The sequence below is a fragment of the Passer montanus genome, unplaced genomic scaffold (genome assembly GCF_014805655.1).
Source record: "Passer montanus isolate IOZ18808 unplaced genomic scaffold, ASM1480565v1 scaffold44, whole genome shotgun sequence".
NCBI classification, from domain to species: Eukaryota; Metazoa; Chordata; class Aves; order Passeriformes; family Passeridae; genus Passer; species Passer montanus.
This window is the reverse complement of record NW_024369262.1, coordinates 2,888,781-2,904,158: the sequence shown is the minus strand read 5'-3', so window position 1 is coordinate 2,904,158 and position 15,378 is coordinate 2,888,781. Positions and strand designations below refer to the sequence as shown.

General features: G+C 51.5%; 2 protein-coding genes across 3 annotated transcripts in view; one reads left to right on the top strand and one right to left on the bottom strand.

The window, feature by feature from the left end:
* Positions 1-12,664, bottom strand: part of SUPT6H (SPT6 homolog, histone chaperone and transcription elongation factor) — a 28,307-nt gene extending 15,643 nt beyond the window's left edge. Inside the window, exons 1-12 of one of the 2 annotated variants that reach the window (XM_039720511.1) lie at positions 12,526-12,664; positions 6,615-6,746; positions 6,010-6,162; positions 5,771-5,841; positions 5,056-5,251; positions 4,225-4,309; positions 3,542-3,815; positions 2,264-2,365; positions 1,905-2,018; positions 1,159-1,248; positions 547-689; positions 152-303 (exon numbers count right to left, since the gene is read on the bottom strand). In XM_039720511.1, coding sequence (XP_039576445.1) covers positions 152-303; positions 547-689; positions 1,159-1,248; positions 1,905-2,018; positions 2,264-2,365; positions 3,542-3,815; positions 4,225-4,309; positions 5,056-5,251; positions 5,771-5,841; positions 6,010-6,162; positions 6,615-6,723 — 1,489 coding nt within the window. In that variant the 5' untranslated portion in view covers positions 6,724-6,746; positions 12,526-12,664. Of the gene's footprint in view, positions 1-151; positions 304-546; positions 690-1,158; positions 1,249-1,904; positions 2,019-2,263; positions 2,366-3,541; positions 3,816-4,224; positions 4,310-5,055; positions 5,252-5,770; positions 5,842-6,009; positions 6,163-6,614; positions 6,747-11,121; positions 11,157-12,525 lie in introns of those variants that run through there. The other variant, XM_039720512.1, reaches the window with a different exon arrangement.
* Positions 12,533-14,565, top strand: SDF2 (stromal cell derived factor 2). Its single transcript, XM_039720589.1, has 3 exons — positions 12,533-12,947; positions 13,024-13,220; positions 13,711-14,565. The coding sequence occupies exons 1-3, from the start codon at positions 12,677-12,679 to the stop codon at positions 13,996-13,998; spliced, it is 756 nt and encodes a 251-aa protein (XP_039576523.1). The 5' UTR covers positions 12,533-12,676; the 3' UTR covers positions 13,999-14,565.
* Positions 14,566-15,378: the final 813 nt, after the last annotated feature.

The following is a 15,378-nucleotide window of genomic DNA, read 5'->3' as shown; positions in this document are numbered from 1 at the left end:
GAAAGACCTGGAACTAACTTGAGACAGAATGACCAGCAGAGATGCATTGTGCAAACACATGGGCTTTTCACCAAACTTTCTTCCTATTCTTTCAAACCAGGATTTTCAAGCAGCCCACCAGGAGAAAACTATCAAATGTGGGGAGACAAACCTTCCTCTTCTTCACCATCCTCCCGGATACGCTTTTGCTTTTTGCGAGCAGCCTTGGCAGCATTCTGCATCTTGGGGATGTCTCTGCCATAGTACAGCAGGAAGTGATTGTACACGTCCTTCAGCTCGTCCATGGACTGCACGTCCTTCAGCCTGCAGAAAGCCAGCATGTCACACCCTGCCTGCAGCTAGGTCATGCTCAGAACACTCATGGAACCTGCTCTGAGTCAGACCAGGAAGAGGAGCCCTTGGATTTATCTCCCAAAATAATTTAAAGTATTTCTCATTATTGGCTTTGTGGGTGCTCTGCAGTGGTCAGACTGTCTGCACTGTTTGGGCAAGTCAATGGACATTTTAAGGAATTTTGGAATGAACATACAAGTCCTGGCATCCTACCTCTCCATGTCAGTAGTATCCAGGGCCCTTATTCCATCAGCCAAGGGCTTGTCTGGGTCAGCAGAGATTTGCTCATACTGGTAGGCCTGCATCTTCTCAAACAGTCGTGTCAGGTTCTGCTTGCGGATCTTCAGTTGGGTCCACTGACACAGGAACAAAAGAATTCCAGTGAAACACCCCACTGCAGTGTGTTACCTGTCTCCTCCCTTCCCAAACAGGGACTTCCACGATTTTGGGATATTTGTCCTCTCAAAATGATCATTAAAATCTTAATCCACAGCCAAAACTAAATGTGACATGTGGCAGATCTCATCTCAAAGATGTATTATAATAACAGAAAAAACCCCAAAACTCAGGTTTGGATCTGATAGCAGAGAAGCAACCTGCACTGCTGGCAGGAAATGTTACTACACAAAAGGAACTCAGTGAAGGAGAAGGATTTTTTTGGAATTCTATTTTGCCAGATATCCCCTTACCACCATAGGACAGCAAAAATGCAAAAAAAAAAAAGGTTAACAACCCCAAGCATGGCCAAAAAAAGCTGCTGAAAGTATCAGGCTAGGTAAGAGGACAAATGTTGATGGGAGAACCAGCAATGGAAATATTCCTCACCTTCTCATCCCACTGCCAGACCCTCCACAGGTCGTTGATGTGCAGCTCTGGCTCCACGTACTCCTTTCTGTAGAAGGCGATGAACGGGACCTGGGTCAGAAATGAGACTCATCAGCCCTGAGCAGGGGACTGGGCTGTTCCTGGCAGCCAGAGCCCAGACAGAGATCCTGTTCCATGAGGAACAACAAACTAATGAGCCAGCTCTTACTCCACCAAAGAATATACCACATAGGCAAAGAAACTTCTGCAACACCAGGCAACACCGCAGAGAACAGACTGGATGGACCAAGCAAGGCTCAAGAGAAATTCCCCCACCTCATTCAGCCTCAATTTGGCCACAATCAGGAAAAGATCATGACAGCAGCTCTGTCAGACAGGCCTTAAAACCTGCGAATATACCACATAGGCAAAGAAACTTCTGCAACACCAGGCAACACCGCAGAGAACAGACTGGATGGACCAAGCAAGGCTCAAGAGAAATTCCCCCACCTCATTCAGCCTCAATTTGGCCACAATGAGGGAAAGATCAGGACAGCAGCTCTGTCAAACAGGCCTTAAAAACCTGTATTGCCACAGCTCACATAAAATGAGTTGCAGTTCCCAATGCAGCATCATTTCATCACAGGAGAGGCAACCAGGCATGGTATCTCAGCCCCTTCCATGTGCCCTAAATGTTTACAGCAGCCCTGCTAATCTTGTCAGGAAAAGGAGACAGACTTTGATAATGAAGAAAAGTTGCAAATTACCTCAAAATGCTGATTTCTCATAAAATTCAGGGCTTCTTTAATCTTCTGGATGGTGCTGGGCCCCTTGCGGCCGAAGCTGCTGGCTTGTCCACGGTCAAGGTAGTCAGAAGTTTCCTGAAAAGGAAACACATTGTGTTCACTCTGCTCCTGAGCTGAGCCCATAAAAGAGCAGCCCCAGGTTAAGGCTGAGAAAGTGTAGTTCTTTCAACTTCTTTGTGTTCCTTTTTGCTCTGTTTCGTGGATGCAAAAATGAAGATACGCACATCAAATGATCTGCTCAAAACCAGAAATGAAGGTGGGACTAGGCACCACATTCCTATCAGCAGACCCCTGGACAAGTCCCAGGCACAGTCCTTTACCTGCAAGGAGATGGTGGGCGTTGCAAAGGCATTCCTATAAATCCAGTCAGCTTCTTCCTCCAGCTCATCATCTTCAGCACTCTTGACTGGGATGGATCTCAGCTGGGAAGAGACAACACCATGAGCACAGGCACGTGCAACACCAGGGCTTGCACTGCCATGTTTCCAAGAAGCCTGGAAATTATTGTTTTGAGCTACAGGTTACCTCTGGGGACCCCCACCTACGGGGTGCCAAGGATATCACTTCAATGTCTGCACCTTCTGAGCACACAGGAAACTGCATCAGCTTTACACTAGATAAAGGCAGCTACAATCCTGTCAAAGGCTTGTGGAAAGGCCTGCAATGGTGCAAAGTCTGCTGTGAAAATCAAGTGAGGATATCTCCACTTCCCACCAGACACCCAAATTTTCTGCAGTTACATCCTCTGCTCCAAGCTATCTGTGCCCTGCTACCACTTTCATTGCTGCAGCCACAGAGTAACAAAAGATAAAGCAGCTCCAAAGCCTCTCTGGGCACTCAGTCTCACTTCTCTTTCAGAGGTGCTGCTCTAATCACCACTGACACTCATGAAGATGACAATATGTGTGAACAGGCCACCTACAGCCACCATCACAGACAGCATTTCCTCTTGTGGCACAGACTGGCATGGGGAAAAAGGGTCCTTTGGAAAAGTGGCAGCTTCACACACCCCATTTCACAGAGAAGGGCAATAAACCTCTGCATGGAATTACACTAACCTACACTAAAGGGAGATGGATTTTTCAGTGAAAGTCTGAATATAGTGTAAAATTAAGACAAAAATATGAGACACCAGAAGGATTCCTCACAGCACAAACAGCACTTTGTATTGAGAGCAGTGTAACTCTCATCACCTTGAGTAAAGCTGGTTACAGCAGTTATGTGTTGGCTGGCATACAGGTAAGCTAGAAACCTTCCCATGTCTTCTCTGGCACTACACTTTGCTCTCCATATATCCAGCTCAAGGGATTCCTAACATCACTGAGCACAAAGCCATCTCGGCAGAGCCCAAGCCCTGCACTTCAGCAGTACAACACTGGCACCCAGTGGCCACAGGGAAGCTGTGACTGGAGCTAAAGCCAGATTCACACAGGTACAACAGCTCCCATGTCACTGATATGCCTGAATGCACTTTTAGCCTGTACATTTGACAGGTAAGGCCATCAAAGAGGGAAAAAGAAATTCCAAAATCCATCCAGCCTGCAGGTCCAAGGAGCCTAAACGCTTCCTGCCGGGAGAGCTGCAGCCCCTTGCCTCACCTGGAACCTCTCAGGCATGTCTGTCATGCGGATCTCGTTGTCCTGGTCCGTGAGGTGGCTGCTCTCCAGCTCACTGGGCTCGTACATCTCGAAGATGCTGCGGCGGCTGACGCGTTTCTTGGCCGCCTTCTTGGGCCGCACGCGCGTCTCCCCTTCCGCCTCCTCGTCCTCGTACTCGTACTCCTCCTCCAGCTCCTCGTCGTACTCGTTGTACTTCTCAAACTCATCGTAGTCAAAGTCCACACCAAAGATTTCCTGGGCTTCCTGCAAAGCACTGGAAAACAAAAAAATTTTAAAAAATTAACCCTATTTTTCAGCCTCACAGTGCAGTTCCCAGAACATCTTCACAGCCACACAGAGGAGACTTGTCTAAGCTTTAGTTTTCCACCTAGGCTAAAAAAAAATCATGGGCAAGTACAAACTCTGAGCTTTACTGCAAATATTTCTCTCCAGGGCCTGGTTTTGGTATCCCTTTAAAAAAATCCAGGGGAAAAGGGAAAAAGGAAGGAGCCACGCATTTCAGAAATCACACACTAAAAGCTCTGTGTCTAAATTTACCAGGTTTCTTCTGGGAAAAAGACCAGCAGTACCCAACCACAAGCTGAATCACTCTGCAGTTGCAAGATCCAAATAAGTTGAGCACTATTTTCAAGGCTCCAGGCCAACTTCCAATCAATACTTACGCATCTGTGTATCCTGGAAGCTTCTTTCTCCACTTTGGCTTCTTCAGAGGTTGTCCATCATCATCCACAATGAAGTCATCAATGTCTGGACGTTGAGAAACAATTTAGTGGTCAGGGAACTCACATATAGAACTGTTACCTCAGACAAAGCTCAGCAACTAGGACCCTTCAGCACAGACTGCTGCTGCTGGCTGTCAGTCTGCCCAGCTCCCCACAGCATCTCCTACTCCAATCTCACACAGTCCAGGAGCCTGAACCACAGTAACAAGGTGGAACAAACTTCCAGACAAAGTTCCGGGCAAAGCCATCTGATTTGGAGTTCAGTGCACTGAAAATACAGTCAGGAAAGGCCTGCCTGCTTTGGACAGTAGAAAGAATTCTTGAAGCTTTTATGGTAAGGTAGCAGCAGTGAGAGGCTGATGCTGAAGAGAGGCAGGGCAGGCATGCACTATGCTATGAGGTACTAAACATTGCCTTGAGTGCTCTCCTCTGAAGCATTTTCATTTTTGTGGCAGCTTAGGGGAGGTGTTCAACACTTCAGCACACATAACGTGCTTCTGCACTAACTGGTTCAGACAGACAAACTAAACCTGTCACCCAGAAACTTTTAATTCTAAGGACTGTACTAATCAGGAGCTTCACCATGACAGGGTCACAGCCTTTGTCACCCAGAAACTTTTAATTCTAAGGACTGTACTAATCAGAACAAGAAGAGCTTCACCATGACAGGGTCACAGCCTTCTGGATACTTCTAGTTCAGAGAAACTGAATTTTGTTCCTGTGCTTTAATTCTAGGATAAACATTGGATATAACTGACCATCCACACTCACCAGATTCATCTTCTTCCTCCTCCTCCTCCTCTTCCTGTGGAGCAACAGGAGCTTCCACTGCTTCCCCTCCTTCCTCGCCTTCACCATCCTGAAAGATTTCTTCAGCAATGGCTTCCTTCTCGTGTTCTTCCTTTCCATAATCTTCTGCTTCATCGTCCTCATCATCAGACATTTTCCGCACACGTCTGAATTTTTGCTGCAAGGACAATTCCTTGTTAGTTCTCGCAATCCCTGGCTCAGCACTGCATTTCCCCTGCAGACACCTGGGAGGGAGCAGGATGGAGCCCAGCACAGGCACACAGGGGAGGGGAGCCTTCCCCTTGGGAGCTGTGTCACTTGCATGCTGTCACCACCAGTGCTGGCCGGGTGATGTGACTCTAATGTTTCAGAAAGAGCTTTAGAGCCCATAACAGCCTGTGCTGACCTTGAGGTTAGCACCACACAGGGATGGAAGATGAGACCATCCTGAAGACGTGGAAAGGGAGGAGCACAGCAGACTTTAAGAACCAGAAAAAAGTGTTTTGCAAGCTCTGGGAAGCCAGGCCCTAGTTGCTTGGGCAGGGAGAGATCCTGCTTCCTTGAAGCACCCGGCTCGCCCTTTCCAAGAGGGCAGGAGCTGATGGGAGGCACTGTCTGCTCATGCCAGGCTGGGGCCCACCCTCCCCGGTCCTAAAACACACCACACCATTAACAGCAGCATGGGAGCACAACTCACTCTTTTGACTTTAACGCCCAAGTTTTCTTCAATGAGGTCAAAGTCGTCATCCTCCAGGCGGTCATCAAAAGCTAGAGAAGACAGCAGAGCTCAGTTAAACTCTCCCTTTCCTAATCTGGGAATGTGCTCACCCAAAAGTGTACAGCTTACCCAGCCCATGCAGACCAGGGCAGAGGGTGCTCTCTGCCAGCATTACACCCTGCCCTGCCTGTGATGGCACCAACCATCACAAAACTTACTGCGCTTTCTCTTTTTGTGGCCAACGTCATCCTCAGAGTCTCCAGAGTCACTGGCTTCCTCCTCCTCTTCCTCATCATCATCATCGTTAATGAATCCTTTCAGGTTCCCCTGCTCATCCTGGTCATCGAGGTTCAGCTCCTCTTCTTCCTCATCTGGGATGAAGAGCAGCACGTGTTAGACACTTACTGGTTATCCACTGGGACCTGTGCAAGCAGCACCTTCCTCCACACCATCCACAGAGAGTTTTAACTGAACACTTTTACTGACACAGAACCCAGGCAGCTGCTCCTGCCAGATCCCCACTTCTTGTCTCGTGCTCTCTCTGCAGAGGGAACAGGTGGAGGGGTCACACTGGGAGAATTCCTCTGCTTTTACCATTTACTATCAAACCGTGCGATTGCAAGCCCCACGAGGGTGAAGCAGAGTATTTTTTATTGCCAATTATAAATACCACTTGGAGCACTTGGAGTAAAGGAAGCATTTAAACAGCTGAGATTATTGACTACAGATGGCCCTGCTGTTACAGCACAGTTATTGCTCCATCTGCAGAGCCACAGAATGCAGAATAGAAGAGCAATGAACACAGACAATTCAGCAAACTCACCATCCTCATCTTCCTCTACAAATTTCTTGGTTACTCTGGGTACAACCTCCCCATCCTGGTTGTACTCCTCCTCTGACTCCTCTGCTTCGCTCTCCACAAAGTCAGACATGGCTGCAACCTCTCACACAGCAGCTGGGGAAAGAGGAAACATCCCTGGCATCAGCTGAGCAAGCAGAACACAAGCACTTCCCCCTTCAGGTTTTGGAGAGAAGGCAGCTAAAGCAAGAAGGGTTTCAAATTAGCTAGAGGCCCTGAATTACCCAGTGTCCACCTTGCCTGGACATCCCTGTCACCAGAGATTAGGCAGCAGCCAAGAGCTGCCAGCTCCTGCCAGCCCGTGTCTGGGTGAGGAGGGCAGGAGCTGTCACAGCAACACTGGGAGCTCCTGCGGCTGGAAAGCGCACACAGCCAGAGCCTCCATCCCCCCCACACCCTCCCACGCGCTGGGAAGGCTCCCACTGAGGCTGCACGGCGTCAGGCACACAGCCCAGCTAATTAGGATCTTAATATGATTAATCCTCACTCAGTTAATGAAGGCAGGTGACCCTGAAAAGGGCCTTGACTGAGCTGTGGTTGCTGGCTGTGACTCTGCAGAGCCCACAGAGCAAACTGGAGAGAGGTCTGGGGGTCCTGGGCTGGGGCAGGGGGTTTGTGGCTGCCCACAAACCAGAGCCACAGCCAGGATGTTCCATGCCAGGAGCCTCCATCCAGTTGAGGAAGCAACAAGAAAACTAAAAAAACAGTGAATTTTTTATATCCCGAACCTTTTGTTTGATGTTTTTCCCAACTGGGATTTCTGGACACAACATAAACCAAGCTTGGCACAAAGCAAAGTGCTTGCTAAGTTCTGTCTCTCTGAGCCTTCCACTTCTGGTGGTTACAAACTCACTGATATTTTGGAAATTTTCAAAGAAAGTTTTTTTTTTAACCTCCTTTTTACATACATCAAAACAACTGAACCTTACAAGAGTCAGCTATGAGGAAAACCAAATCAACTCCTCAATGGCTGAGAGGATGAAAACGCCAGCCCAGGAAGAAGTACAGGCCTTTGGGAAGGAGCAGTACAAAAAGCAGTTCAGAGGTGTCAGATCCAAAGCCAAAACTTCCTCTGATGTAATTCAACACACAAACACACAAAAACAACAGAGGAGAAAAAAAGATGAGAAAAGAATTCCACATGGCAGGGAATGATACCTAAACAAATATGCTTTAAAACATTCCCATAATCATTTCCCCACTGCAAACAACCATTGAAGGAAATCAGTCCCATACAGAACAACCTGATCAAGGCTTTGCCATGACACTTCTCATGTGCAGATTTCTTGTTCTGCCCCGAGATCCACACATCTGCTGCACAAACACAACGACTTGGAGAAAAACAGGGACTTAGTGCTCAGTTAGAGTTAAAAGGTCCAAGGCTGATCTTGGATCTTTTAAGTCTTAAAATACGAGCAGCTCCGAAGGAATGTGTCATCCATATCTCCTTAAAGAAAACCCACAACAAAGATGAGGGGAAGACCTCTGCCAGATTTCAGACACGAGTGGAGAGAGCAGCTCATACTCCCTGGCTGCAGAATATGTGGCTGTGGCCAACTTCTATGCAGGATGCTCCAGACAAGCAGAAATCACAACAGGCCAAGGCTACTGCTCTGCATCCAGCCAGGACATGGCTGCTCTGGTTCATGTGGGATCCCCATCCTCAAGAGGACACTTTAGAAGTTAAACACTTGCATTTAAGCAACCTCTCAGAAATACCACCTCAGAGGGCAGCACTGATGCCAGTTAAATGCGTGTTCCTGCTGCAAATAGCACTGATTAATCATGAACAACACAGAAACAGGGATTATGTTTACCAGCCTGTGTATGAATATTCTGTCAACTTCACACTTTCTCACCAATCCTCCTGCTCCAGGTATTCACCAGGGTATATTAACATACACAAACCTGCAGGCTGAGTGGCTTTTCCTAGAGTACTTCCAAGCCTAATAACCTTGTTTATCTCCTGGCCACGATCAATACACAAACCCACCTTGTCAAAGCACATCCAATTTCACCATTCTCTACCAGTGAAGTATTTAACTCATGATTCCAACTTCCTTTCTCATCGCTTGCTCTAAAATTTCCTGGCAATTTTACTCCATGTCAATTCAAATTTGTCTGGACATGGGGAACAAATAGGACTCGAGAAAACCATCTTATTTAATGATCCAGCCAAGCAGGTTCCACACGAGCCAACCACCCACAAACCACCAAGGTGCTTTCAGCTCCAGGAAAATTCACCTCAGGACAGCAGGGATGTCACTTAGCATGGCAAAGAGATGCAAGATATTAAATCAGATATTGATTAAAGGTGCTTCTCCCACCCTCTGTGCCAGGGAGGCCTTAATTTGAAACAACACAAGCCAGGGAAGTGGGCAGAGGTGCAGAGGCAGAACTTGGTGTGGTCACACAGGGAGAGACCTGAGGAGGGTTTAAAGACTCTGGACCAAGGAGTGTTGGGCCAGCCCAGCTGCTTTGATCAGGAATGTCTGCACTTTGCTCAGCTCAAGGGCACAGTGGCACTGATCCAGAGTCCACAAGCTCCTTCTGACTGGGACCATTGAGTTCTGACCAGGGCAGGACCAAGATGGACATCAGCCACAGACTCTGTGAGGTGAGACAGGGCCTTCAGAACAAGGGCTGTTTGGTGAGAACCTGAGGATTTCAGAAATCATTCACACATCCAGCTCTCTGCTGGCTACTCAGGACATTTGGAATAGAAATGTCCCTCAAGAGCTTCACCTGAACAGGTGTGGGGTGAGGGAAAGCAGAAACATTTGACACTGTCCCAGCTATAGGGATGCACAGCAGGGATGTCACTTAGCATGGCAAAGAGATGCAAGATATTAAATCAGATATTGATTAAAGGTGCTTCTCCCACCCTCTGTGCCAGGGAGGCCTTAATTTGAAACAACACAAGCCAGGGAAGTGGGCAGAGGTGCAGAGGCAGAACTTGGTGTGGTTACACAGGGAGAGACCTGAGGAGGCTTTAAAGACTCTGGACCAAGGAGTGTTGGGCCAGCCCAGCTGTTTTGATCAGGAGTGTCTGCACTTTGCTCAGCTCAAGGGCACAGTGGCACTGATCCAGAGTCCACAAGCTCCTTCTGACTGGGACCATTGAGTTCTGACCAGGGCAGGACCAAGATGGACATCAGCCACAGACTCTGTGAGGTGAGACAGGGCCTTCAGAACAAGGGCTGTTTGGTGAGAACCTGAGGATTTCAGAAATCATTCACACATCCAGCTCTCTGCTGGCTACTCAGGACATTTGGAATAGAAATGTCCCTCAAGAGCTTCACCTGAACAGGTGTGGGGTGAGGGAAAGCAGAAACATCTGACACTGTCCAACAATAGGGATGTCACCTAAGGCAGGAGACCTCAGTGGTGCTCACAGAATAACCAAGCAGCATCCTCAGAGCAAGACATATTTATTACTCAGCAATTAACCTCAGGATAGCAGTGTGAATACACAAACCAACAAAGCCAGGTGCTCATCTTGGCTCTAGGACAGCATGGGTGCAGCAAAGACAGCCCTTGACTTCTCCCCATCCTTTGTGGAAGAAACTACATCAATCCCACATTAACACTTGTTTTGTGGGGTTTTTTGGAGAGGAGAGTGCTTGGGCAGGGATGGCTCTAACCTCTGCCACTTCATGATTGAACTCACAGTCCATTTAAGATCACACAGATCCAGGGAACCACACTGCCAAAGCCACCACTGAACATCAGCTCTCATGGCCACATTTCAAAGGGTCAAACTGCAGAGGATTCAGAAAGCTCCGTGAGAATAAGAGAGCTGGGGAACTTGACTCAAAACGCAGAGCCTAAGGAAGCCAAATCGATTAATTTTGTCAATTAAATGCTCATTAAATTAATTTTAGCACATTCACAGGAGCCCAAGACTGACAACAAATATCTGACCAGGAAAAACCCAAATGAACCGCAAAGATAACACCACTCTTTCACCCCCTGAAGCTCTCAGTGAATTTCTCAGTTAAATCAGTATCAGTTTTCTTAAATAAAAAAAAAAAAAGCAAGCCATGGTTGATTTAACACCAGTAACTAAGCAATGATCTTCAGGCTGTGTCCCACCACAGAACTGAGACAAAATCATTTTGGCATCTTTTGATTTGAAGCTTATGAGCCTAACAGAAACATCTCTGTGAAGCACTGCAAGCACTCACACCATGAGAAACTACCCTCACAGGCACCTCAATACTGAGCTCCTCCTCAGGCATTTCTTGGTATCCACACAGACTTCTGATGGCCACTGGGGCCCGCCAGCCCTGACATCAGCAATACATCATTTTATATTTAGCTTTTACAGCTGTTTTGCACATTTCTGAAGCCTGCATCTGAACCTGACACTCCCACCCTGCTCAGTGGGAGGAAGACAGGGGGAAGTGATGACTGAGAACCAATGATGGGAAAGCCCAGGCAGCCACCAGAGCTCAGGAACTTCCCGTACCTGCTTTGTTGGTTTTGATGCTGCTGCTGGTCCCACCGCCCCCGATGCTATCAGGTGGCAGCACGTCCTGTGGCAGGGTGACACATTTAATGGCACGTTGTGTGAAAGAGCGCTTCCGCCTGTTTATTTTAGCCCTGCTGCATCATAATTTCCGGTCAGAAACAGAAAACTGATGCTCCCTCCTCGCTTTCTCTGACCTGCCCACGACTTCAGGCACCTGGATCATATCTCCTGTCAGCAAGCTTCTCCCCTAAGGTGAGGACACAAACGCTTTGCTTGCTCAAAAACCTGCTCTGCTCCTGCTGCTGTATTCTAGCACTCCCCTTCTTTGGGATGGTCTAACCAGAACTGCCAGGACACAAACTGCCAACCATTTACTCAGCAGCATAAGGATGTTTTCTATTTCATTCTCTCCTCCTTTAAAGTAATTTCAAAATATCCCTCTTAGGCTACAACAGAGTGTTGAAGTCATTTTAAAAGAAACAATTGTAGAGACACCTGCTCTTCCTTGAATATGAGGTGACACTGAGCCAGTTTTACAATGTTTGTTACCTTCCTTACACCTTCTGCCATATCTCATTCACCACACTAGGACTCCCACCCAGTGTTATCTGGTCCCTGCAACCTCACAATTTAACTATCCTAAATAATTTAGGAGCAACCTTCCTTCTCCACATCATCGTACCAGACTAGGACTCCCACCCAGTGTTATCTGGTCCCTGCAACCTCACAATTTAGTTATATTAAATAATTCAGGAGTAACCTCCCTTCTCCACATCATCATATCCAGGAGAGGAGAAAAAAAAAAAAAAAAAAAAAAAAAAAAAAAAAAAAAAAGCAACAGAGATGACTATGAAGCTCCACAATAACCTCACTCCCCTATGAGCACCAATCAAAGGTGTGCCACCTTTTAGTCATATATTAAGCCCAAAAGGGCTTTCCCAAGCCCTTGGCTTTGTCGACAGAAGTTTAGAAAGCCTAATGCGGAGGTCTGGGAATCACACCTGCGGAGCAGAGATCCGGGCATCACACCTACAGCGCAGGGAGATCAGAACCACCAGCATGGTGAGAAACGAAGGTCAGACCCTTTTCCCCGCTCCGCGAAAAGCATCCCGGTGCTCCCCGTGCCACCGCCTCACACCCACAGCTCTGCCCACCGAGCCAGCGCTGCCCCGCGGCCCGGCCCCGCCGCAGCAGCAGCGGGCGGGGGCTGCGGCACCTCCCGGCCCCGGGGGAGCCGCCCTCGGCCCCGGACACTGCCTGGCCTCCCGCGGACCTGCCCGCCGCCGCCCCGGGAGGCTCCTGCTGCCGCAGGAACACCCTCGGCCACCAGCGGGGCCGCACCGGGGCGGCCGCCGCCGCTCCATCCCCGCTGCGGGGCCCGCGGCGCAGCCCGACACCAACCTCGGGCACGTCCCTGCCGCCTTCAGGCGCCGGGTCGGGTGCGACGCCCGGGCCGGGACGAACGCGGGTTCGCCCTTCCCCCGGTGAGGGACCGCCGTTCACCGCCGCCCCGCCGGGCCCGGCGCGGCCTCACCCGAGGGGCCGAGGGAAAATGGAGGCGGCGGCGGCGGCGAGCGCGGGGGGCGGAGCGGGCGAGCCGCGACCTCCCGGCGGGCGGAGCGGCCGCGCTTCCGCTTCCTGCGGGATGGAGGCGGCGCGGCGGCCGCTGCCGCTCCTGCGGCTGCTGCTCCCGCTGCTGGCGGCGGCGCTGGGCGCGGCGGGGCGCGGCGACCCCGGGCCCGTCACCTGCGGCTCCGTGGTGAAGCTGCTCAACGTGCGGCACAACGTGCGGCTGCACTCGCACGATGTGCGCTACGGCTCCGGTAACGGGCGCGCCCCCCTCCCCGGCTCCCGCGGGGGGCTGAGCTGGGTGCGATGGTGGTTCTCCCCCGTCCGCAGGCAGCGGGCAGCAGTCGGTGACCGGGGTGTCGGCGGCGGATGACGGGAACAGCTACTGGCGGGTGCGGGGCCGCACGGCCGCCGTGTGCCAGCGGGGCACGCCGGTGCGCTGCGGGCAGGCCATCCGCCTCACGCACCTGGGCACCGGCCGCAACCTGCACAGCCACCGCTTCGCCTCGCCGCTCTCCGGCAACCAGGTACCGCCCGGGGACCGCCAGACCGGCTGCCCGGGCTCGGTGTGCTTCCCTGGGCGTGATGGGGACCAAGAGCCTTGTCACTCGGCTCTTGGCGGGTCCCCTCATTCCTTTCCAGTTCCTGTCCCTGCCCATCCTGCCTGGGTTCTCCTCGTCCCCATGTTACTGCCAGCCCCACCTTATTCCCCAGTCAGTCTCCTAGGTTCTCCCAACCAGATCGCCTGTATGTCTCTTAGCATTTCCTAATTCCTGGCCCCAGATGTGTCCCCCATGTCCCCACCAGTCTCACCTTGTTCCCCAGCTCAGGCTGGGTCCCCACCAGCACTGCCTCGTTCCCCGGTCCCAGCTGGGTCCCTGCCAGTCCCACCTTGTTCCCCACTCCCTCCCAGTGCCTGAATCCCATCCAGAGCCTCAGTCACAACCAGGTCTCTCTGCCTACCTCAACCCTTAAATTTTTTCATCCCGGCCCAAACGAGCTGTTCTTCACCCCCAGGAGGTGAGTGCATTCGGGGAGGCCGGCGAGGGCGACTACCTGGACGACTGGACAGTGGTGTGCAGCGGGACCTACTGGGTGCGGGACGACGAGGTGCGCTTCCAGCACACCTCCACCGACGTCTTCCTCTCGGTGACCGGCGAGCAGTACGGGCGGCCCATCCACGGGCAGAAGGAGGTGCACGGCATGGCCGCCTCCAGCCAGAATAACTACTGGAAGGTGATGGAGGGCATCTTCATGCAGCCCAGCGAGGCCTTCCAGATGGAGCAGTACCACGCGGAGTTGTGAGGGACAGACAGACTGATGCTGAGCTTCTGGGCGCTGCCCTGCTGTGTTCAGGACTGCTGAGACCAGGGGATGGCTCCTGTCCCCACCCTGGGACTGACACACACCCAGGACTGACACACACTGCTGACACAGGGCCCCAGCACAAAGCAGATCCCGATGTCCTGAATTCAAACTGGAGCAGATTCCATTGCCCCAAATCTGACACTAAACAAGCCCCAGCGTCCAGACCTGACCCAAAGCAGCTCCCAACATCCTAAAAACCCAAAGCAGCTCCCAACATCCTAAAAGCACTACAGAGCAGATCCCAACGTACCCACAACAGAGCCAAACATCCTAGATCGGCACAAAACAGGTCCGAACATCCCAAATTAGCACAAAGCCAAGCCCAGCATCCAGACCTGATCCAGAACAAATTCCCAAGCTCCCACCCTGTCCCTTTGCAGCCCGTTCTGTCCAAGGACCCTGCCCTTAAAGGACTGCTGTCCCTGGGAGCTGTACCCCTGGCTGTACCCCAAACTGCCCCTCGTGCCCTGCAAGGACGTGGGGCCATAAAAGTGCTGAACTCTGCCCTGTGGTGTTACTGTTTGTGTGGGGGATGCAGGGGATTTCTGGCACTGGGGGCCAGACCTGGTGTCATCTGCACTTGCCCCATCCCAGTGCCAGACCTGGTGTCACACCCTCTGCTCCTCACTCCATTTCAGTGCTGGACCTGCTGTGTCACCCACCTCACTCCATCCCAGTGCCAAACCAGTGTCACTCCTCTCCCCATCCTGGTGGTGCCCGGGTGTCATTTGTCTCCCCATCCTAGTGCTGCCCCAGTGTCCCCACTGTCCCCACGCTGGTGTTGCCCTGGTGTCACCCCTCTGCCCATGCCCATGCCATCCTGTTGTTTCTGCTGTCTCCATGCTTGTGCCACTGCAGTGCATCCCTGTCCCCATCCCGGTGTCCCCGCTGTCCTGATGCCGGTGCGGTCCTGCTGTCCCTGTGTCCCCATCCCTGTATCCCCCGGTCTTCCTCTGTTCCCATCCCGGTGTCCCTGCTGTCCCTCTGTCCCTGGTGTCCCTGTGTCCCCATCCCCATGTCCCCACTGTCCCTATGTCCCCATTCCCTCTGTCCCGTGTCCCCATCCCGGTGTCCCTGTGTCCCCATGCCGGTGTCCCCTCTGTCCCTGTGTCCCTATTCCTGTGTCCCCGCTGTCCCTGTGTCCCCATGCCGGTGTCCCTGCTGTCCCCGTGTCCCGTGCCGTTGTCGCTGTGTCCGCATCCCCGTGTCCCCGCTGTCCCTGTGTCCCCATCCCCGCTATCGCCATGCCCCGTGCCACTGTCGCTGTGTCCCCGTCCCCGTGTCCCCATGCCGGTGTCCCCGCGGTGTCCCCGCTGT